General features: G+C 40.5%; 1 protein-coding gene across 19 annotated transcripts in view; it reads left to right on the forward strand.

The window, feature by feature from the left end:
• eps15l1a (epidermal growth factor receptor pathway substrate 15-like 1a) overlaps positions 1-25,370 on the forward strand; it is a 389,837-nt gene that overhangs the window by 241,990 nt on the left and 122,477 nt on the right. For 17 of the 19 annotated variants that reach the window (XM_078555608.1, XM_078555606.1, XM_078555614.1 and 14 more), the window contains one exon: positions 10,947-11,026. The exons of 1 other annotated variant lie outside the window; for it this stretch is intronic. In XM_078555608.1, the coding sequence (XP_078411734.1) occupies positions 10,947-11,026 (80 nt within the window). Of the gene's footprint in view, positions 1-10,946; positions 11,027-24,000; positions 24,153-25,370 lie in introns of all 19 variants that reach the window. One more of the 19 variants, XR_013578464.1, reaches the window with a different exon arrangement.

A 25,370-nucleotide genomic window follows, 5' to 3' on the forward strand; every position in this document is an offset into this window, starting at 1 on the left:
GTACCTCATTGCTACTTGTGGGATCTTGCTGTGTGCAAATTAGCTGTTAACTTTGTTACATTACAGCGGCAATATCTCAAAAGTAGTTAATTAACTGTAAAGTGTTTTAAGATATCCTAAGGCCATGAAGGGTGCTATATGAATGCAACTTCTTCTCGGTGCGGGGTGGAGAAGAATCCTATTTCTTACCCTTATGTAGATGTACTGAGTAAACAGTGCAACCAGAAGTGATGGCAGCCTCTCCTTTTGGCAATGATGTGGCCAGCTACGTCCATGTTGTATAGTGGTGGTGCTTCTACATTTTGTTTACAGCACTGCACCGAAGTTGGGAATTTCACTGATGGCAAAGCTGTGGAGACTTAGTGGACTCATCAGAGGGCTGAACTTATTACTATTGATGCTGGAAGGTCTGTTCCAAATGTTAGCAGCATTTCATTGGACTCTCTGGTAGAGTCCCAGTGCCTAGAACGTGATATAGCACTGAAATAGCTATTGAAAGGAGGTTGCAGAACCCTTGCATGAACCCTGCCTGCCTTAACTGACCCTGACACTATAACCTGTTTCCATTTTAATGTTAATTCTCACTAATGAAAGCATTAATGTGGTAGGTGAATACTGAAATGTTTCAAAATTAGTTTTAAGGCAACAGCTTCTGAAGATGTATTACCAGGCTCTCTATGTGCTGGAATGTAAACATAATCCATAATAACTGCTGAATAACAGAGTCCTGGGCGATGGACCCCAATACCACAACAGAAACATTTTGACTATGTAAAAATGAATTAAGAACTGATCTGGTTCTCAAGACTTGAGAATACCATGAATTTCACAAATCCCCATTCATCAACAGTGCTTTCTCTAAACTTATTTTACTATTTCCTCAATTTTTAAGACTCATTTTTGGGCCATTTTTATGTTAATTAATGCGAGGGCTTTTGAGGCTAGAAATTAGAATGCTATCTACATTTTGCCCCATTGTCAGCAACAGGCATTTTGAGGTTGGGTGTAACATGGGCTGGATAGAGAGTAAACCTCAATGCTCTGTTCCAGCATTGTATCTTCACACCGGCATTTTCTTTCGGTTGACTGAAAGTAATACTCTTAGATACGGCTAGTAACTGTCACGAATTCTTGTGGTTCACACTTTCTAGTATGCAGTAGAATGGCGAAAGCCATGTTTGCAGCCATGCTTCGTGAGGATTAAGTATAATATTAAAACTGTGGTTCATACTCATGAGGTCAAGTCTTCACAATTCATGAGATGTTATCAAGGTGTTGTATTGCAATTCATTGATATAAACACCTTAAAAGTAAGAACTTACATAGCAATTTGTTTTGGGATTCTGTTGGCTTTCTTGATGGAAGAGTTTTGTTATAAAGAAAAATTAGAATCCACTTCAATGCAAGTTGTATAAGGGTAAGCATTATGGTTCTGATCACAATGGAATGTACCAATGTAACTTACTTCTGTTTTAACGTTAATTATCTCAAATCCAGTTTCACAATATGGCAATTTATGTATAGTTATGTTTGGTGTAAACCTCTCTCTGCTCCATCATCCTTCTGACTGGTTTCTTATTCATTTTCCCATTCATCCTTCCACTTCACAATCAGTGGAGGTCCTTCAACTGTGTTGGCTCTTTACTCAACTTCCTTCTTAACCCTCTCCACCTTGCTGCGTCTTTTCCCATATTCAAAAGCCTTCTCAAACCTCATCGCATTGCTTTTGCTTTTTTTCACACGACCTAACCATCCACTGCTTGTTGTGCCTGTTTCTCTTTAGTGAATCTCCTTAAGGGATATTAAGGAAGGTACACATTTGCAGGTTATTGCTGTGCAGGATAAGTTTCTGTTTTATTTAGGTTTGCACAACAAAGAGCTAACTTAGCTGTCTTGTGATATATGTCCTCCACAGATTCAATGTTCTGTTTGTGGTCAGTTGGAAGAATGTAAAACAGGTCATACATAGTGAATTTGGGATAAGCAGAACAAAATTAGTATTTTCCAGAAATTATTTTTTAAATGCTCAAATTTTGCACACTATATTTTAAGTAGTGTATTGCTGAAAAAAGAGACATGCTGTTAAAGCTTTTTGTCTTGCACTCATCAGCACAGGTCCAAGAATGCCACACTTCAATTGTAGCCCCTTCAAAAGGCGTTCTGGCTACCACACAAATGAGTAATAGAGAATATGAATTTCAATGCTGGTGCAAAGCCGGATACGTAGGTTGAATGTCCTATAACTGGAGAATCGTATTAAACAGCATGACCCTTTGGCTCTTCAAAATAGGCAGAGTACTGACCGTACTCAACCTAACCCATGCTTGCAAAACTCAGGACATAATGCCTAATGTTAGGTGTAATTCCGTGATGGGGCAGCACTTGCTGAACAATGCTGAGTGTGTTAAGAATTACACTAACAACCAGTTAAGATTATCAGTTGAACTTGCAATGTGGCTCACTTATGCTTACTAGAAGCTACATATATCCATACCAGGGACCTGTCCTCTACTGGCCAAAGGAACATGTCCAAGCATTGCGCCTTTTTTGAATTAAATAAAAGCATGGGGGACAATATTCTCTTGGTGCATTTTCCATAGCAATGTCTCGACTAATCAGAGTTGACTTGTCAACCAATCAGCACCCTTTTCTCATGTTGCTCCCCTTGAAATTTGGCATTTTTGCATTTGTCCTGATGAGTGGAAGATGAAAAGCTTTGACAACATCTCTCTTTTTTACAGCATTATTCAAGTTTTGTACTACCAAGCGACTATTTCTAAGTCGTATTTATTTGAATGTAATTACTGTAAATTGTCCGCCACAAAGACTGGGACACTGCTCTCTGGGCACAAGTTCCTTTCTGGTGCATTATACCAACTTCAGTTGTATCCTCACCTGACATTTACTGGCAGGCACTTTGCGAGCAAGGATCATTAGCGTAGCTAATTTTATTTCTACAGTTAGTTTCATATGAACGTACGAAATAGGAGCAGAAGTAGATCATTCGGCCCCTTAAGCCCATTCTGCCATTCATTAAGCTCATGGTTGATCTGTTTGTGTTTCGAATTCCACATTCCCATCTACCCCCAATAACCTTTGATTCCCTTGCCTAAGAAGAATCTATCTACCTCTGCCTCAAAAATATTCAATGTCCCCGCCTTCTGAGAGAGTGTTCCAAAGTCATACAACCCACAGAAAAAAAATGCCCTGAATCGGGACAGGGAAAAACTGTTCAATGCCCTGGTTCTTGATTGCTGCCCAAATGGGCTAAAATGGCCTTTTACAGTCATTTGCAATCCAAAGATGGTGAATGAAGACAAGACCAAGCTCAACTGTGATGATAGGGTCCTCCTTGTCCTCACTTTTCAGCTCACTAGCCTCTCATTCGAAGGATCATCCTCTGCCATTTCTGCCAAGTCCAGCATGATGCCACCACCAAAAACATCTTCCCCTCACCCCGTCAGCATTCTGTAGGTATCATTCCCTCCGGGATACCCTGGTCTACTCCTCCATCACCCCCAACACCTCATACCCTTCCCACGGCACCTTCCCATGCTATCGCAGAAAGTGCAACACCTGCCCCTTTACCTCCACACCGACTAAGGGCCCAAACACTCCTTTCAGGTGAAGTAGCGCTTCACTTGCTCCTCCTTCAATGTGGTCTACTACATTCGCTGCTCCCAATGCGGCGGCCTCTACATTGGAGAGACCAAACGCAGACTGGGTGATTGCTTTGCGGAACACCTTTGGTCTGTCCGCAAGCATGACCCAGACCTTCCTGTTGCTTTCCATTTCAATGCACCATCCTACGCTCATGTCCACATGTCCATCCTTGGCCTGCTGCAATGTTCCAGTGAAGCCCAACTCAAGCTGGAGGAACAGCACCTCATCTTCCAAGTAGGCACTTTATAGCCTTCTGGACTTAACATTGAGTTCAACAACTTCAGACCATGAACTTTCTCCTCCATCTTCACCCTTTTTTAATCCTCTTTTTTTCAAAATTCATTTTTATTTTTTATCCACTTATTTTTATTTTTATTCATTGTTTTATCCCCCCTTTTTATCCCACTTTCGATCCTTTTTTCCCCCACCACCCCCAAAAGGGCCATTTGTTACTTGTTCATGTTGTTCTTTTCAGAGTACTTACCCCTGCTCTGCTATTATCACATTCTGTTTTCTTATCTTTGCCACTATCAGCATCTTATTTAGCCCTTACCACTACCATTAACACTTCCTTTGTCCTTTTGTTCATGACATCTTTATCTATCTCTCCTTTGCCTTGCCTATTTCTGGCCTTCTATCCAGCTTCACTTGCTCCACCCACCTTAAACAGTATAAATTTCATCACATTTCTGCTTCTCTGTAGCTCTGAAGAAGGGTCATACAGGCTCGAAATGTCAACTCTGTTTTTCTCTCTACAGATGCTGTCAGACCTGAGTTTTTCCAGCATTTTCTGTTTTTGTCCCAACTGTGATGCCCCTGCCTTCAGAGAATTTACCAACACCCTGTGTTGAGGCTCACTCACTGGCCTGGTATTAGAACTAGGACAGCCAGACAGTGAAGGATAGAACACTGGAACTTAATCTTTATACACTTAGAAACTTTTGTGTACAGAGGTATACATTGCATATTGTGCACCTCCAGTCACCCCTCTTTCAGTCTGCTGTTTGTATAAACGAGCAAAGGTGAGCTCCTAATTAATACCCACCACCTGAAAGCAATTCATTTCCATTTCCTTCTGTAGAATTTACTCCGTAGCTCAGTCATAGAATCTTCTTAGTGTCAGATGGTTTGCTCTATTTGTGTAACTTTCACAAAATAATGAATAGTACCTGCTCACTAGACATGCAGAAATACCTAACCTTGAAGATGGTGGTGGAAGGTGTAGAGAGGATGTTGGAAGAGGGGATGTGTAACTGGAAACTTGGGCAAAATTTAAGTTATAAGGAATGTGGGTGCAGGCTTGGGACTCCTGTTTCTGTTCTCTGAGCATAGATTGGTTATTCATGATCTTTCTTTTTTGTCATTGTCTCTCTTGTCACTTGATGTTAAAAATTAGAAAGTAGCTCTGCGGAAAATTCACAAGGCCAGCAAGCCTCTTCAATTCACACCATTCTTGGAACCCAGCTCAAAAAGAGTAATGTGACAGTTTTATGTGATGTTGGATCTCTTTGTTTTTTTGAGGTCTGTGCAATGTGTTTGAAACGTCACTCAGAAACACGTGGTCTAATTTGTGCACTGCAGTGTGCGGGGTAGCTGTTCTCCTCCTTTTAATTCTGCAATTGGCTTTCTGAATTATAGAATTATACTCTTTCTCCCAAACATAACTTTTGTAAGAAGGCCTTTTGCCTCAATTCACAAAGATAATTAAGAAATTTGTACAAAAGCTTTTAGAAGTTTCAAAATCTGTTGAATTGGCTGATTTTTTAAGAACATATAATTAGTTAGAAATTAGAGCCCAAATAGATCGTTTTTGATTATTTTATTTCAGATCTCATTTCTAATTTGATGAGATAAGTTTGATTTCTGGATGTAGTACTTGGGATGGATCCTGTAATTTTATATAATCTCTGGTCTGTTCAGAGGAGGGAAATGCAGTTTTAAAATATTACACATACTCTCCAAACCAGGATGGTTAGGGTTCCACCTTGGTCTGTGCTGAATTAAGTGCTGTCACATAGTGAATGTAGGATTATTAAAGCCCTTCAAATGGGAATTAGACAGGTTTTTGAGAATAAAGGTTTCCAGTGTACAGCTTTCCTTTTCTGTGGAAACCTATTTTATTATTGAGTTCACAGAAATTTATCACTAGAAATGTTATTCCTTTTGTACAATTTACTCCGTGGCTCAGCCATAGAATCTTTTTAGTGTCAAATATTTTGCTCTATTTGTGTAACTTTCACAAAATAATGAAGAGTACCTGCTCACTAAACATGCAGAAATACCCAACCTTGGAGGTGGTGGTGGAAGGTGTAGAGAGGAGGTTGGAAGAGGGGATGTGTAACTGGAAACTTGGACAGGGAGTAAGCTTCTATATTACGACAGCGACTACATTTCAAAAGTATACATTGACTATAAAGTGTCATGAAAGACACTATATAAATGTAAGTCTTGCTTCTTTCTAGTTAACCATATTTGTAATGAGTCAGAAGCCACTGCAGTCTCCAGGAGCTTTGATTGTTTTATAGTGTTGGAGAGGAATTTTCGAGTTCTTTCTGAATTGGACACAGGCATTTTCCTCCCTTTTTTTTGCCTTTCCTGGGATAGCATTGCATAGGGTTGGGTTTATTGAGTATGAGGCTTCACCCTTTACTAGATGGGACAGACTTGATGGACTAGATGGTCTTTCCCTTGTTCTCCATTTTGTGCGTAATTTCTTTCGACTTAGTAGAATAGTGTAATTGTGGTACTGGGTTAGTAATGCAGAGATCAAAATTTCAAATTCTAACTTGACACACAAAAGGAGCACACTTGGGCCATCATGCCTACTGGTTCTTTGAAAGAGTTACCAATTAGTACCATTCTTCTGCTCTCACTTTCCTTGCTGGTTTATTGTGTAATAAAGGAATGTATTTTTGTTGTAAACTATGAATTAGTTCTTCCAAAGTTAGCCATTGCCTGTCTACTGTCATACCTTTTAATATTTCCCAACCACCATAGCAATTTGCCCCTCATACCTTCAGTTATCCTGATTGAACTACGTCACTTTCAAACTTAATGCAAAATTCTATCATATTATGGTCACTGTTTCCTAAAGGCTCCTTTACAACAAGATTAACAATTAGCCCACTTTCATTGCATAATACTAGATCTAAAATAGCCCATTTCCTAATTGGTTCCTCAGCGTACTGATCTAATAAACCACCTTGCATACATTCCAGGAATTTGTCCTCCACAACATTAGTGCTAATTAGGTTTACCAATCTATATGTAGATTGCAATTCCCATGATTACTGTATTACCCTTGTTACACACACCTCAAATTTCCTGATTTATACTATGATTTACATTACAAACTGTTGTTTGGTGGCCTATGAACAACCCCCACCAATGTTTTCTGCCCCGTATAGTTTCTTCATTCCACCCAAACAGTTCTAAAGATCAAGACGTAGAATTAAATGTCATCTCTCATTAGAGTACTAATGCCCTCTTTAATTAACAGAGCTGCTACTCCATTTTTTTTCCCAGTTTCCTGTCCTTCCTGAATGTCACATACTTTTGGATATTCAGGTCTGAGCTTTGGTTTCCTTGTTGCCATGTCTCTGGCTATCAGGTCATACATATGAATTTCTATTTGAACTGACAATTCATCTGTTTTGTTGTGAATGCTGTGGGTATTCAGATCCAGAGTCCTTAATTCAGTTTTTAACGTTTTTTGTAAACTCTGGCCCGATCTGCTGGCACACTCTTAATTTTGCAATCTCTGTGGACAGGTGTGGTTGCCATGAATTCCATCTGCATCCAGGAGCTCCCACATGCCACAGCCATAACACACCACCTGTCCTGCCATCTTTATTGTGTTAATTATTTACTTAACTTATAGTTCCCTTCTTCACCGAACTCCCGGCTTCACACACTGCACTCAATGACCCCTGTATCTCATATTCTCTGAAAAACAAAGGTGAATCAGTTCTGCTAAAGCTCAGAAACCAATTTAAGCTAGCTACCTAATTAACTAGTTACAGCTGCTCTCAGAGAGCTTGTAAATCCCAGTTTAAGACTGGAAGAAACTTGATTTACATCTTAATTTAAACAGTAATTTTTAGTTAATTGCTAAATGTAAAGAAAAACTACACTTTAGAGAGAGTTTAACCCTTGAGATCCCCTCACTCATCAAACTCCCGGCTTTACACTCTGTCCCCAGTGTTCTTGTTCTGCACTGAGTGCCACTTTAGTGTACGAAAACAAATCCAATATTATTGAACTTGTTGAGTAAAGTCCATTTGACCATATTGATTCCTTCCTTTTCATTCTTATCTGATGCATAATGATACTCCTCCCCATACATGCTGCTTTTGTTAAGTATAGTGTGTCCTTGGCATCGACATCCTATGGATCACCATTGACCGGATTGCTCACCTGGACAGCCACATAAAATGCCATGGTGACTAGAACAGTTCAGAGGTTGTGTATTGTGGGGCAAGTGGCTCACAATCTGATTTCCCCCCAGTGGCCTTGGGAAACCTGCAAAGAGTACTCTCTATTTGCCTGGCTGTGTGCAGCTGCAATAATACTCAAGAAGCTTAACACCACCCTAAGCAAGCAGTTTGCTTGACCATCACCCCATGCAACTTAAGCATCCACTCCCTCCACTACTGGCACACTGTAGCTGTTATGTGCATCTTCAACGTGATGCATTGCAGCAACTCGTTGAGGTGTCTTCGACAGCACTTCCCATACCAAAGGGACCCTACCACCTAGAAGGACAAGCAGAGCAATTGCATGGTAGCATTCTCACCTTCTGGTTTCCCCTCCAGCACACCATCATAATTTAGACATACATGACCATTCCTTAATGTTATCGGAATTCCTAATTTAACAGCACTGTGGGAACACCTTTTTCACATAGACTAGAGTGATTCAAGACAACTAGCAATGGACAAGAAAATGCTAGCTTTAAGTTCTGTGTTGTTTTGGGATTCTTGAGTTCAGCTTACTCTTGAGACTACCTTTTCGGTCTGGGGATGAGTTGTGAATCGTTAACTTTAAATAAGTGCTGTTATGTTTTTGTAAACCAACTTTTTCTGAAAAAGAAACGCCTCCTGTCCTGTGTTGACCAACCTGTAAGTGTATCCTTGCTGCTGCCAGCACTTTTAAATGTAACAGGGTAAACCTGAAAGCAGTATGATAGTGCAGATGCTGAGCAATTGGCTACTCAGCTAAAGATACTGAGGCTGCAAATTGGTTACAAAAGATTTGAAATACACTTGTGGTACCGGTAAAAGAAATCACTTGCATCTATATAGTATCTTTCACAACCTCAAGAAGTCCCAAAATGTTTTATAGCCAATTAAGTATATTTGAAATAAAATCACTGTTTTGATGTAGGAAATGCAGCAATTTGTACACAAGGTCACACATGCTAATGAAATAAATAACCAGTGCATGTGTTTTAATGGTTTAGGTATTAAAATTGGGCAAGGTACCCTGGAGGTCTTCCATGCCCTTTGAATAGTACTGTAGGACCTTGTGTCTACCAGATGGAGCCTTGCTTTAACCTCTCATCTGAAAGAAGGCACCTGTGTTAGTGAAGTCAGCCGAGACTTTGTGTGGAGGCATTTGAAACCACCACCTTCTGACTCAGAGATGAATGTACTACCACGGAGCCAAAGCTGACAAACCTGAAAATGATACTCATTATTGGTCAGTGCGAGTGCAACAATTATTTTAAATAGAGAACTCCACATATTATCATCTAATCGCCTATTGCATCTAGGATTAAATCACAGCTTTGAAACAATATTTTAAAAACATAATTTGATTATTTCTATACTTGTACTTTTTAGTGCTGCCATGCTCTGTTTTATCATCCTATTCCTATCATACAAATCATGAATGTTCACATTGTTCCGCCTGAAAGAATGGCTGATTTATAATCACTACAAAACTGCAGTAAGATTATCAAGGAAATAAAAAAACAGCTAAATGTAACTTTAATAGCAGTGTAATTGTAAAATGGTTTGTTCTGAGTAGAAACTGCCAGATTGCTGTACAACACAGTGAAGAATTGTTATTGTGCATACCCTTAATTCTTTTGGCTGAGAAACTGAAAGCAGTGATGAGCATAATGTGACAATAACAGGAAAAGCACTGTACTTTATCTTAAAAATGTGGATTCTGTTTGTTGAGCTACCTCTGTTACATATGGTGTTCATTTATGGAAGGCTGAGCTGCTGTGAGATTAATTATACAATAAAGGAATGAGAACAACGCTAGCCTAATTATAGGCTAGTAACATTCTAGTGTCTTTCTGTTCAATTTTTCAGTAGAGGTTTCTTGAGAGTAGGATCTTAACACTGTTTTGCACCAGAGTTGAAAAAGTTTAAAAAATATTTTTGTTGCAGAAATTTGCATGATGGTCTATGTGACAGTGCACTGAATGAAATTAAAGCGCTATATAAATGTAAACTGTTGTTGAGTGACAGCTGTAAGCACCGAGTTGAAGGCTGGACTCATAAGATGTGGTTTTACTGCCATAAATCCTCTCTCCCCATGATTTATTTTTTCCTCACTGCAATTCATTAGTGAGAGTTTTTTTTGGTAATTTTTAAATTGAAAACCTGTGAAATGCTTCTCATCCTACCTCTGGTGACTTACTTGTGTGCTTGATCGATTCGCCAATGGGCAAAACTGAGGCGAGTGTTCACGTCCTGGTTACAGCTGCAGTTGCAGAGCCTAAATGAGAAGTTTATTTTTGAAAACTGAAATGGTGAATTTTCCAGCCGTGTGAAAGCATGAGAGGTTTTCACATTTAATGTTTCTGGGGGTGGGGTGTTACAGTGTTGGGGAATAGCTTTTAATTACTAATAGAAATGAGGTTTTTCAATCAGTCACAATGAGGTAGTTTGTGGGAGGTTTTTGTTATCACTCAAAAATATTGAGTAGTGGCTCGAACTCTAACTCTATTAAATTAAACAAATGGTTGAGATTTTATCCTGAGAATTTTGTTTAATACTGGTTTTATTTACTCAATGGTAAGATTGAATACATTTTCTGCTGGGCTATTGATACATTTTTATGGAGCACAGTATAAATATAAAACAGCATTATGCCCTGCTTATGATGAGTGAAAAACTGATTAGAAAATACAAAGTTTATATTATAGTTGTTTTTTTTTGTTTAAAGCCCTCAAATTGGAGAGATTTACACTTTGGGGATCAAATTCAAATAAAGATATTTAGTATTGCTGACAGAATTTGTAACGGGTTTGTTGTAATTGCTTACAGATCCATTTGGGACGTTGGACCCCTTTGGAAGTAGTGCCTTTGGGAGTGGAGGTTTTGCAGACTTCACCCAGATGTCCAAGGTAATATATAGTTTGGGTCCCAAAGTACGAGTACTTATTGAATTAACTCCTTTGTACTTGAATCAGTTAATCTCCCTTGCAGGAGGTCACAGAGAGCCAGAATGAAGATAATTCCTCTCAGAGTGCAGCAGTGATACTGTAGGTAATGGTTTGGAGATTGACAGCTAATCAACTTTCATCTAGTGGTAAATGTGTGCAGGTGTGATAGTGATGGGAAGCTTTATAATTCGACATTATTTTTGTGGTACCATCTAGAATGGTATGTCTGATATACACAGCAAATTTAATATGTTTTGGAAGGATGATACACCTTCCCTTGACTGAGAGACAGACAGCCTTCCCAAGCTGGTTGTGAAGCAGGCTGCAATTTTCCAACCTTTTTGAGAAAGCACTCAGTGTCTTGTCACATCATGGGTTGGGGGGCATGGTGGAGAGAGAGATTCTGCCTATGCAGTTTCATGGGCATTGAATACAGCGTACTAGATTGGAAGGAGTACACACAAATCACTGTCTCGTATGGAGTGTTGAGAGCTCTGGGCAATGGTGTGCAAACCAGCAAAATGTTGTGTTTGCTACATTTGTATGGGATGTGCTAAGGAAGAGCAGCATATGAGGGTGATGGAATAATGAACAAGGAAAGATGTAAATGCATTGGGGGTGGTTGAAAGGAGGCTTACTAGATTGATACCTGGAATGAGTGGGTTGTCTTATGAGGAAAGGTTAACTGGAACAAAAATAAAAATACCTGGAAAAACTCAGCAGGTCTGACAGCATCTGTGGAGAGGAATACAATTAATGTTTCGAGTCCGTATGACTCTTCAACAGAACTAAGGAAAAATAGAAGAGGGGTGAAATATAAGCTGGTTTAAGGGGGGCGGTGGGACAGGTAGAGCTGGATAGAGGGCCAGTGATAGGTGGAGATAACCAAAAGATATCATAGACAAAAGGACAAAGAGGTGTTGACGGTGGAGATATTATCTAAGAAATGTGCTAATAGGTGACATTAAGGGTAGAAAGCAGAATGAGCAAGGTACAGATAGCCCTAGTGGGGGTGGGGTGGGGGGAAGGGATCAAAATAGGCTAAAAGGTAGAGATAAAACAATGGATGGAAATACATTTAAAAATAATGGATATAGGTGGGAAAAGAAAAATCTATATAAATTATTGGAAGAAAGGGGGTGGGGATGGAGGAGAGAGTTCATGATCTAAAGTTGTTGAACTCAATATTCAGTCCGGAAGGCTGTAAAGTGCCTAGTCGGAAGATGAGGTGCTGTTCCTCCAGTTTGCGTTGAGCTTCACTGGAACATTGCAGCAGGCCAAGGACGGACTGGGCTTGTTTCCACTGGAGTTTAGAAAAGTGAGGGGTGATTTGATTGAAGCGTACAAGATCCTGAACGGCCTTGACAAGGTGGATGTCGAAAGGATGTTTCCTCTTGTGGGTAAGTCCAGAACTAAGGGGCACTGTTTTAAAATTAGGAGCCGCCCTTTTAGAATATCGAGGAAGAGAAATATTTTCACTGAGGGTTGTGAGACTTTGGAACTCTCTACCTCAGAAGGCAATGGAGGCGGGGTCATTGAATATTTTTAAGGCAGAGGTAGGTAGATTCTTCTCAGGGAAAGGAATCAAAGGTTATCAGGCTTAGATGGGAATGTGGAAATCAAAACACAAGAAGATCAGCCATGATCTTATTGAATGGCAGAGCAGGCTTGGGCCGAATGGTCTACTCTTGTTCCTATTTCTTATGTTTTTATGGTATCATGGAAGGAAAGACCCCCAGAAAGCAGAGGAACATGTGGTTGGTAGTGGGATCATGGTAATTCAAGAATGTAACAATGGCAGATAACAAGTTTAGTGGGATGACCGTTGAGAGCAAGAAGGGACCATATTTTTTGAAAGGAGGATGCTTTAATGATAATGTTAGAGAATAAGATAGAATAGGCATTTAGTGTGAGGGTGTGGAGAATGGTGGGTGAAGGGGAGACAGTGAAGGGGTGAAAAATTGGGGATGAAATATCAAAAAGACATTACAGCAGATTGTGCTGAAAGTTGAGTCCGATGTGGTGGAGACAGGGAAACTGAGAAAGGAATGGAATTATAAAACCATAAATGAGAAACAAAGGAAGAGACTGGGGATTATTTTTTACATAGTGGGTTGTTATGTCATGGATTGCCTGACCAGAAATAGTGTTGGATACAGAATGCTCAATAGCTTTTAAAAGGGAACTTGATAAATATTTGAAAAAAATTAAATGAGGGGAATGGGGTAAAGTGGACAGCTTTTAGAGGGTTGCTACAGGCACAGTAGCCTGAATGGCCCTCCTTGTAGGGTGTAAAAACTCTGATTTGTGTTTTCCATTTCTTAATTTGATTCTGATGGACTTGCTTAAATATTAAAATTCAGGTCTTGTTTTCAATTATTGAAAAGAAGCTTTTCGAAATACCAAACCCTGAAGTTACTTCGGTATTCTGTTCCACTTAGTTAGTGATTTAAAAAAAAGTCATGTGACACCACTCCTTTGAGCACCTTCTTCTACAGATTAGTGACATATGAACAGGAGTAGACCATTTAGCCCCTCAAACCTGTTCCACAATTCCATGAGATCAAGACTGATCTGTAATTTAACTCCATATACTGCCATTACCCCATTTCCTGTAATACCTTTCGTTAACAAAAATCTATCAGTCTCAGATTTAACATTAACAATTGGCCTGGTATCAATATTCACTGTTTGCAGCAGAGTTCCAAACTTTTACTATCCTTGAAATTTTCCTAATTTTGCTCCTGAATGTCCAACTCATAATTTTCTGACTATGCCCCCAAGTCCTACACTCCCAAACACCAGAGAGTGTTTGTCTTCATCTGCCCTATCCTTTCCCCTTAATATCCTTTTTTTCATTCATCTACGGGATGTGGGCGTCACTGGCTAGGCCAGCACTTATTGCCCATCCCTAATTGCCTTTGAGAAGGTGGTGGTGAACTGCCTTTTTGAATCGCTACAGTCCCTGTGGTGTAGGTACACATCCAGTGCTGTAGGGAGGGAGTTCTGGGATTTTGACTCAGTGACAGAGAGGAACAGCGATATATTTTCAAGTCAGGATGGTGAGTGGCTTGGAGGGAAACTTCCAGGCGGTGGTGTTCCCATCTGCTGCCCATGCCCTCCAAATGGGAGCGGTTGTGGGTTTGGAAGGTGCTGCCTAAGGAGCCTTGATGAGTTTCTGCAGTGCATCTTGTAGATGGTACACACTACTGCCACTGTGCATTGGTGGTGGAGGGAGTGAACGTTTGTGGATGTGGTGCCAATCAAGCGGGCTGTTTTGTCCTGGATGGTGTCAAACTCCTTGAGTGTTGTGGGAGCTGTACTCATCCAGGCAAGTGGAGAGTATTCCATCACACTCCTGACTTGTGCCTTGTAGATGGTGGACAGGCTTTGGGGAGTCAGGAGATGAGTTATTCGCCGCAGGATTCCTAGCCTCTGACCTGCTTTTGTAGCCAGAGTATTTATATGGCTAGCCCAATTCTGTTTCTGGTCAATGGTAAACCCCCAGGATGTTGATAGTGGGGGATTCAGCAATGGTAATGCCATTGAATGTCAAGGGCGATGATTAGATTCTCTCTTTTTGGAAATGGTCATTGCCTGGCACTTGTGTGGTGCAAATGTTACTTGCCACTTGCCAACCCAAGCTTGGATATTGTTCAAATCTTGCTGTACTTGGATATGGACTGCTTCAGGATCTGAGGAGTCACGAATCACAGAACCTTTACTGTGTATAAGCAGGCCATTAGTCCCATCAAATCAGCACTGGCTCGCTGAAGGAGCATTATAGCTAAACCCACTCCCCTGCCTTATCCCCGTAACCTTGCACATTCTTTCTTTTTAGGTAGCAATCCAATTCCCTTTTGAACACCTTGATCGAACCTGCCTTCACCACCCTTTCAGGAAGTTCATTCCAGACTCCGACAACCCTCTGGGTAAAAAATTTCCTCACATCACTTCTACTCCTTTTGTCCATTATTTTGAAACTCTGCCCTTTAGTTCTTGATGTACTCTTGAGTGGGAACAGCTCACTATTTACCCTGTCCATACCCCCCAAGACCTTGAATACCTCTATCAAGTCTCCCTTCAGCATTTTTTTCTCTAAGGAAAACAGACCCAACCTCTCCAATCTATCCTCATAGCTACAATTGTTTATCTCTGGAATCATTCTTGTGAATCTCCTCTGTATTCTCTCCAGTGCCTTCACATCCTTCCTCAAGTATGGTGCCCAGAACTAGACACAGTACTCCAGATGAGGCCTGACTAGTGTCTTATAAAAGTTCAACGTGACTTCCTTGCTCATGTACTCAATACCCCTATTAATAAAACCTGAATGGTGCTGAACATTGTGCAGTCATCAGCGAACACTATCACTTGTGACCTTATAATGGAAGGAAGGTCAATGATGAAGCAGCTGAAGATGGTTGGGCCTAGGACACTACCCTGAGGAACTGGAATACTTAGAACAAATCACATTTTAACTTCTAAATTCCAGGGATTGTAACCCTAATTTTTGTAATCCCTCCTTGTAATTTAATCCTTGGAGTCTAGGTATTATTTTGATAAATCTATGCTGCACTCCTTCCAAGGCCAATAAATCCTTCTTGAGATGTAGTGCACAGAACTGCTTGCAGTACTCCAGGTGTGGTCTTCTCATCTTCTAGTTATAAAGGCCAGCATTCTGTTAATCTTTTCATTATTTTCCATATTTGTTCATGACATTTTAATGGTCATGTATATGGACTCACAAGTCTTTAGGGACCTCCACGTGTCTCTAGGTTTTCACCATTTAGAAAGCACTTTGTCCTATTCTTTTTAGGCCCAAAGTAGATGACCTCACATTTGCTGACACTGAAATCTATTTGCCACAGTTTTGTCCATTTACTTAATCTCCTCATTGCTCTTGATAATTTTATGCTTCATACACATCATATTATGATCATATTATGAATGTTTACGACTGTTAGGTTGTTAGCTAAACTGGCTGTTTACTAAATCTAGTATGGCCTGCTTCCTTGTTGGTTCTAGGTTATATTGCTGTAGAAAACTACCCTGAACAGACACACACACTCACTGCCTTTCTGATGTGCTATTGTAAGCTATGTGAAAGTTAAAATCACCCTGCCTTTACTACGTGCTTGGCTAATCTCTAATTTATACATTGTTAATTTACAGCTGTTCTCAAGGGACCTATATACAACATCCACTCTTTTTTTAATCCTTTCTTAGTTCTTAATTCTACCCATAAACTCTCCACTGTCTGCTTACCCCTTTTTATGTTCTCTCTTACTGTTGAAATGATTTGACCCTTAATCAGTTAGGCTATTCCTGCCCCTCTACCATTTTCCCCAACTTTCCTTTGGGCCAAATCACCTGGTACATTTAACTCCCAGTCCTGAACATCTTGCAGCCGTTTCTCAGTTATGGCTAACATGTCATATTCTTCAAGTTAAATTTGTGCCTGTAATTCATTCACTTCATTCCATATGTTCAGTACATTTGTTTAAGGAACACTTACTTCAATCACATACTTGAACCTGCCCTTCTTTACTCATACATTATTTATTTTTCTATCCTAGTTTAATAACTTTACATCTTTTAGTTTTTGCTTCAAACTGTAGCACTTAAAGCATGATTTCTGTATGTTACTGTACTTTCCTTTTTGTTTTTGAACTGTTATTTACACTACAGTTTTCACTTGTGCCCTCCCCCTCCTCCAATCCCCAGTTTAAAGCCTTTGTGATCACCCTAGTATCCTTTCCTTTAGGGCCCCCATCCCAACCCAGTTTAGATGGGGCCTGTCCCACCGATACATTTCCTTCCTGTCCTAGTAGTGGTGCCAACGTCTCATGGAATGGAACCCTTCTATTCATACACTACTGCTACAGCCACATGTTCACCTCCCCAATATGCTTATTCCCATGTCAGTTTGCACGTGGTTCAGGTAATAACCCAGAGATTATAATGCAGTCCTGTTATTTAGCTCCATTTTCTGGTGCTCTCAACAGGATCTTGCCTACTCTTCCCTATCTTGTTGATTCCACAATGACTGGATATTTCCCTCCCCCTCCAATATCCTTTCAAGTTGTTTTGAGATGTTGCTCATCTTGACACCAGGCTGTCAACAAACCATGTGAGACCCTCCATCCCTTTTGGAAAGGATGCTAACCATCCACCAAATTATTGAATCCTTTACAACTGCACATTACACTCCCCTCACCTCATATGGTTAGCATTGTAGCTGTCTGTACCAACAGTCTTTATTTGTACAGGTAGCAAGTATTTTGTACTCATTGGATAGCAATGGTTTCTGCACGTCCTAGTTATATATCTTACTTGGCTTTTGGTCTTCTGTACACTATTGTTCATGTCAACCCCATTCAGAGCTTGTAGCTCTCTATGAAATGTGACCAAGGTCTGGAGCAAACGTTTCAGATACTGCTGCCCCTCCCTTATGCGTTGCAGTGTCCCAAACTCGCAATCCAGCTCAATGGCTCTGAGCAGGAGAGATTAGAGATGAAGACAGCTACTGCAGATGTGTTTGCTCACTGTAGTCTCGCTGTCCACAACTGCAGTCCAGACTCTCAACCAGCTGTGCCATAGCTTGGTCTAGATTATTTATAACTACTTCACATACTAAGCAGTAAAACACTAGAAAAAACTTTTAAATGCACACTGCCTTGAGCTTATATGAATCATTACAAGTAATGGACACAAAAAGCAACACCTCCCTTCCCCTCTGCACTCTCAGTAAATTTTCAACTTTTACACACTGTTTACAATGAATCCACTCTGTGTAACTATTTGACACTTACACTGTTTCAGTGTAATTTCTGCGCCATTTTATATATAAAACAACTGTATGGTCTATTTATTAAAAGTCAAGGAGTAGCACTGTACGAAACTAACTTTTCCAGGACTCCTGTGCAGGTTGCAATTTAGTTTTAGAAAATACTTTTCTGGATATATTATTAGAATGCATGTACAGTAACTATTTCTGAAGTTGTGTTCAAGAAATCTTTATTTTAAAGCCTTTATGCCTGTAAATGATTAATGTATATGGGGAAGAGCTTACACAGTCTGTGAGGAGAGTGCCCCAGTACCAGCTCAATTTATTTAGCTCAGGGAATATTGCATTTATGTTGTGAAGATCAATCACCTTTGGCATCGAGGTAGCTATCAATTACGCGCCTTTATAGCAATTCTATGGGAGATTCCCAACAGCACAGGACCATAAGGGAGGTGGTAAATGTCATAAGTTAGCCCAATTCCAAATAGTTTTTCCCTTTGAGGCACAGCACACGATAAGTGAGTCTTTAATCCGGGTATGTTGGTTAATAGCAAATGTTAAAAATCCTCTGACTCTGCATAACCTGTGCAGAGAGTCTTTTCAAAGCCACTTGTGTGATGGTGTTTATTTCAAAGGTTTAGCAGCTTGTACTCTGCACTGTCTACAAAGAAGGTATAAAATATGGCTGCTGCCATTTTAAATAAACCTGCAAGGCTCACTGTACTTGCTACAGGGTGCAGCAATCATTCAGATTGCATTGATAAGCAGGAAATGTGGGATTTTCCAGTTTTCATTCAAGAGTGTGCGCTTGGGTAAAATACAAAGCTCAGCACTTGTGAAGTACCAGATCTCCAGCAGCCCTTTGCGCTGGACGTTCATACAAAGATACATATGGCAAACTGATTGTGGTCAATTGAAACTTAATATTGTATGGAGCAATCTGTTTTCCTTCTTTAAGGTTGCTGTTCATGCTAGGATTTGATTGCCGCATTGCCCAAGAGCTTGTTCATCACACATCATTTTTAATTCAGAGTGTATTCTGATACAGAGCCTTTGGCTCTGTCTATTTACTGTTTATGTGACCTCTAGCCTTACCAGCTGGTGCACTATTAAGTTTGCACACTCTGCCTGTTCTTGCCATGCTCTGATAATCATTCCCCTTATTCCCAAACTTGATCCCTTACCCCAATTTAGTTTAAAGCCCTCTCTACCACCCCTGTTATACGACTCACCAGAACACTTGTCCCAGCACAGTTCAGGTGAAGACCATCCCAATGGTGCACCTCCCACTTCCCCAGTACTGGTGTCAGTGCCCCATGAATCAAAAACCAGTTTTCCCATGCCGCCTGGACTCCCGCTCTTGTCTGCAGAGAACTGTGCCTATCCCTCTGACTATACTGTCCCCAACTACCACAAAGTTCTCATTAACTGCACCCCCCCGCCCCCTAAACTTGAATGGCTTCCTGTACCATGGTGCCATGGTTAGTTTGCTCATCTACCCTGCAGCCAATGCTTTCACCCAAAGAAGGCTACAAGAACCTTGAATCTGTTAGACAATTGCAAAGGCTGTGGCTCCTCCACTTCTTTCATCTTGGTCCCCATATGTGTCTCACTCGCAGTCACACCCTTCTTGCCCTGACCAGTGACCAAATCAGAAAACCTATCCTAAGGGGTATGACTGCCTCCTGGTACAAAGTGTCCAGGTAACTTTCCTCCTCTCTGATGCATCGCATGTCTGCAGCTCTGAGCCAAAACATCTCAGGCCGCAGACACTTACTGCAGACATATTTGCCTTGGATCACACCAACATCTAAGATGCCCACATTCTGCACTTGCAACACATCACTTGTCCTGCCATCTTTATTGTGTGTTAATTAATTTATAATTAACACTGCTATTCCCTATAACCTTTACTACTTTTAATAAACTTTTGGTGTGCAAATTTCGCTGTGCCTTCATCCCAAATCAAACAAGAGATATTTGCTGAGTTTGAACGCCTCTACTCCCAACTATCCTGCTGAAATCCTCCCAACTGAAGACACTGAATCCTTGAAAGCATGCCTAGCTGATCTAGTGCACGCATATTAAGGGAGTCCAAATGACTTGTCTGACTTTCATATGCAACGCCAATGTCTTACAGCATTGTGAGGCCTAAAGATCAACCCGGACATACACATCAGTAAACCTGACAAAGGGATGGGAATGGTCGTGCTTAACAAGTGTGACTATATCAACAAAATGCGCACCTTTCTTCATGATGGATCCTAATTTGTGTCCATTGAACCTGCTGCTAAAAAAGACTGGACAGCCTTGCTTGAAAGTAAGCTTAAGAAAATGCTTGCTGGACTTATGTAAGAGCGATGAGCTGCCGCGTGATATACATGACAGGGTTCGTCCTCACGCCTGGCTTTGTCTGCATATGTACGGGCTGCTCAAGACACACAAGTGATGTCCCTTTACACCCTACCTTATCTATGACCGATTCTGCACGACATGAATTGGCCGAACGGTTGGGCGAATTGTCACAACCAGTTTTGAGCAATTTTTCCACATACAAGTGGAAGGATTCCATCACATTTGTGAAGACCATACAGGACATGCACACCGATAGTAATGCTGTGTCCGTGTGCTCATTTGATATTGCTAGCCTATTCAACAATGTTCCACTTAAGGAAGCCATGGATATTTGTGCTGCAGCACTATGTCATGGCAATCTAGACCCGCCACCATTGTGTGAATCAGTATTCACCGAACTTATGAACTCGGCAGCTCACGTAGTTTAGTTCAGTTAATGACATCATGTATGCCCAAATAGATGGTATTGCCATGGGATCCCCTCTAGGTCCAACTCTCGCAAAATTCTTTGTTGGGTTCCATGAGAAACGTGTCTTCGATGGAATGACACTTAACCTCCTACCCCTCACATATTTCCTAAATGTGGATGATACGTTTTCACCATAGTTAAATCTGCAGCTGCATGTAATAATTTCCTTACAGGTCTTAATGGGCTCCATCCTGTGCTCAAATTCACCTTTGAAATGGAGCAGTCAAATGAACTCCCTTTCCTTGATGTACTAGTTGAGAAATCTTCCAGGGGTTCTCTACCACGGTCTACCTTCACTATTCAATATACGTGTTGGGATTCTTAAAGTTTCACATACTATAAGATTAGTTTTATCGACATCCTTGTAAATAGAGCCCAAACCATTTGCTCACCATACAAGCTTGATGCTGAAATAGGGTTCATCAAAGGCATCCTGTGGAATAATGGCTACCCTGACCAGATCATTTTATGCTGTATCACGCACACTCATGAACGGGCTTAAGGCCGTCACTTTCATCCCTAAAAAGCGCCCCGTCTACCTCAGATTACCCTGGAAGGGCAAGGTATCTCAAAAACTTGAGCAACAGGTAAAGCTAGCTGTTTCACGCTGCTACTATGCAGTAGCAACACAAATGGTATTCGCCACTAACAGGATGCTGTCGTCAAACCAAAAAGATGTTCTGCCTATCACACAAATGAGTAATGTGGTATATGAATTTCAGTGTCAGTGTGATGCTAGTTATGTAGGCCATACATCCCAAAGACTGGCGGATCATATCAAACAGCATCTCCCCATCACTATTCGCAGTGGACAAGGTACAGACCATACCCAACCAACCCGTGCTTGCAAAACTCAAAACACAGTGTCCAACATTAGATGTGATTCCGCGATTGGACAACATTTGCTAAATAGCCTTCATTGTGCTAAAAATTACACTGACAGCCAATTTAAGGGCTTGCAGTGTGGTGCATTTGCATATACTGGAAGCTACGTATATTAATATACAGGCCCCTGTTCTTTGCAGACAGAAAGAATGTACACACATTGCGCCAGTTTCAGCTAAACAAAAGGGAGAGCCATTTGCTGACTCATTCCTCTGGGCAATGCCTTGACCAATCACAGTCAAGCTGCCTGGTTTAAATTTCAAACAATGTTTGGCAGTTAACTGTCAGTCACCATCACTGGTGCATTCTGCATGGCAATGCCTCCATCAATCAGAGGCCACTCGCCAACTAATCAGCACTCTCCTCTCACACAGTATAAATTGTTGTTTCCCCTTATATTGGTATTCTTATGATTGTCCTAATGAGTGCAAGATGAAAAGCTTCGATGTGTGTCATTTTTCAGCAATGCTAGTAAACCTTACTACAACTAATAAAATGAAGAAGTTTTGAAGATAAATAGCAAAATATTCACCAACCAACCACTTATCTGTTTTCCTGTGAAGTCACATTTGATTTTTCTCAATGTGGCTGCTCTGCCCTGGAGCTACAGGCTGGACTGGATTGGACAGCTCTTCTGACCAAGGCTGCTGACCGCCTCTGGGCCCTCTCTTCACCCGCTGTTCTAGGTGCTGCTGATTGCCTCCAGATCCTCTTTTTGTCTGCTCTTCTAGGTGCTGCTGACTGCCTCCAGGTCCTTTTTTTCCAATTCTTCTCAGTGCTGCTGACTTCTGCTGGGTCCTCTTTTTGCCCACTCTTCTTGGTGGTGGTTACTACCTCCATGTCCTCTTTCAACCACTCTTACTGCATTACTTACTGTGCATCAACCTTTGTGTCATCAGCAAACTTGGAAAAAAGATTGAAACAAAAACAGAAAATGCTGGAAAAGTTCAGCAGGCCTAACAGCATCTGTGGAGAGAAAAACAGAGTTAACGTTTTGAATCTGTATGATCTTCAGAGTTAACATTTCAAGTCTGTATGAAGAGTCATACGAACTCGAAATGTTAACTCTGTTTGAAGATCATACAGACTCAAAACGTTAACTCTGTTTTTCTCTCCACAGATGCTGTTAGAGCTGCTGAGTTTTTCCAGCAATTTCTGTTTTTGTTACAGATTTCCAGCATGCGCAGTATTTTGATTTTATCTTGGAAAAAAGACTCTCAGTTGTGTCATCTAAGTCACTAATGCATGTAGTGAATAGTTGAGGCACCAACAGAGATCCATGTGGGACACTGCCAGTCACTTCCATATGATTCATTTACATATCCGTTATCCCTACCTTTCTTTTCTCTGTCTTCTAACCAACTACCTAAGCAAGTCAATACTTTGCCTTCAATTATATGAGTTTTAACTTTAGCTAACAGTTTTCCATGTGGAATCTTATTAGTTATCCTACTGGATGACCATAGAAACAGCATCCATAGACATTCCCCTGCCTGAGTTATTTCCTCAAAATATTAAAATTGTTCAGTAGACATAGCCTATCCTTTACAAATCCATGTTGGCTCTCTCTGATCAGCTAAATTTTTCTTTGTGCCCAGTCACTTTGTCCTTAGTTATAGATTCCAATAATTTCCTCACAACAGATGTTAGACTAGCAGGTTCATAATTTCCTGGCTTCTCTCTCTCTCTCAGTCTTCATGCCAATCCTTATTGCAATGACTTAAATGCCATTACTTCTTGCACTTGTATCCGCCACGTATGTATATCTTTAAATTTGTCTGCCCACATTAACCTGGGCTAATCCTACCTGAAGTAAGCTGATTGAAATTTGTGCCTTAAAATAACTTATACCGGTGTTTGCCTACATCTAATGATTTACCACATTGCGCAAAGTAAAAAAAAGACTTTGAGAAACAGTTCTCACAAGTATGCAAAGTGTGACTTGTTTCCAATTCAGCAGAGGTAGGTGGAGCTCTGAAAGCAGTGTTTTCAATTTTCACGTTGGTAATTGGAAAGTTAAATACGAGTCCCGATATTAATAGTCGTATGTGTGAGTGTTGGGTGGTACAGGTTCCCAGCACTAATGAAAGTTTAAAATTAGGTGAAATTGTCACATCACAGATTTGCCCTGAAGATAATATAGAGCAGGATTTCCTATTGGTTTTAGCACATCTCTCCCACTCCATTGTACTATCTATCATATTCACTTTATGCTGCAATCATGTTCTGTTCATGCACAGCCTCAGGCACCATACAGCCCTGCAGCTGACTGTTATATAGAGAGGCTTTATTGTTCTTCTGTCAGTTGCCAGTTTCCTTTGTTTCAGCAGATACCCACCAAAGCATTTCATCCCCAAGACATCTCAAAACACTTTGTAAATCCCACCATAGAATGTTGCAAAAACAAATTCAATAAATCTGCTCATTTGCGTTATTCAGGAGGTGAACCTACAAGCCAATGGCAGGTTATAATGGATTACTTTGGAAGTGCAGCCATTGGCACATGTAGAAACTAATTTGCACACCCAGAGTCTCTCAGACTCTGTTTATAATGATGTTGATTAAGGGAGGAACATCGGCCAGCGTACCAGGTGAATTCTCCTCTTCAAACATGAATTTTTATGCCCATTTTAGCAAGAACCTCAGTTTAATGTCTTAACTCAAAAGATGAGTTGATGTAATATTTATGAACAAGAAAAAGTTACCAATTGGATGAGAGTTGCAGGATTTAAATATGTTCTATCAGTGTCATTACTGTAAATAGTGGTTTTAAAACTTAGTATGTGAAATTTGGAATCTGAAATTAACAGAAGATCCTTGGGTGTACCCACAAGACTCTAATGTCATTAAAGGATTTTCAATGTTATGAACTATTAGAGCAAACATTAAAGTGTTCAGAAATCTGAAGTTCAAGGGCATCAGTTTGTATATCCATTTTATTGTTTAATGTGTGTCCGAAAAATACACAAATGGGAGCTGTTTTATTCAATAATGGTCAGAATTGGGTGTGTGGTGGTTATGGTACAGGACTGACAACTCAAAAGTTGAGTGTGTAAATCCCACCATGATGGATTACAAAAACAAATTCAATAGGTCCAGTCATTTGTAGCCTGATTCCAGAAAAGAATGGCCATTTTAAGAAAAACAAACTACTGGCTCATTTGTGTTATTCAGGGGTTAACCTACAAGCCAATGGCAGGTTATTAATGACACCTAGATTGGCTGGGCCACTGAGGATGACATTTCCAATGACCTATATCTGAGAACAAATAACACATTCACAGTAATCAAATCTGCAGTGGTGGTCCCATGGCTATATTTCTCCCCTTCTTGGGCCATGTCTGGGGCTACAGTTCCAAAGACATTGGTTGTGCTCCCATAACTTGTCTATGTAGCCAATGTTTATATGTGAACCTTGACGATGAATGTTGATGGTCCATTCTATCCGCGAAAACATCACATCCAAGCCAACCTGCTCTCTCTCTCCCTGTTTCCATATAGGACCTGAATATCAGTTGATATTTTCTTTCCCTTTCCCACCCTGTTCTGAAACTCCAAGGACTATTTTAGCAGCCTGCTGTTACCTCAGCTAAGATCCGCTATTTTCATTAGAATAGAGGCTACAGCATGATTTAATAGAGAGAATGGAACAGCAATATGGACCGTGATTGAGAAGTGAAAAATACAACATTAAATGTTATAACTAGCTTCCCACCTTGCACGCTTCATAAATTTGAGTTCACCCAAAGATATGCTGCCAATATCCTAATACTTTGCAAGTCCCATTCATCCATCACCTTTATGCTCGT

The sequence above is a fragment of the Cetorhinus maximus genome, chromosome 13 (genome assembly GCF_964194155.1).
Source record: "Cetorhinus maximus chromosome 13, sCetMax3.hap1.1, whole genome shotgun sequence".
NCBI classification, from domain to species: domain Eukaryota; kingdom Metazoa; phylum Chordata; class Chondrichthyes; order Lamniformes; family Cetorhinidae; genus Cetorhinus; species Cetorhinus maximus.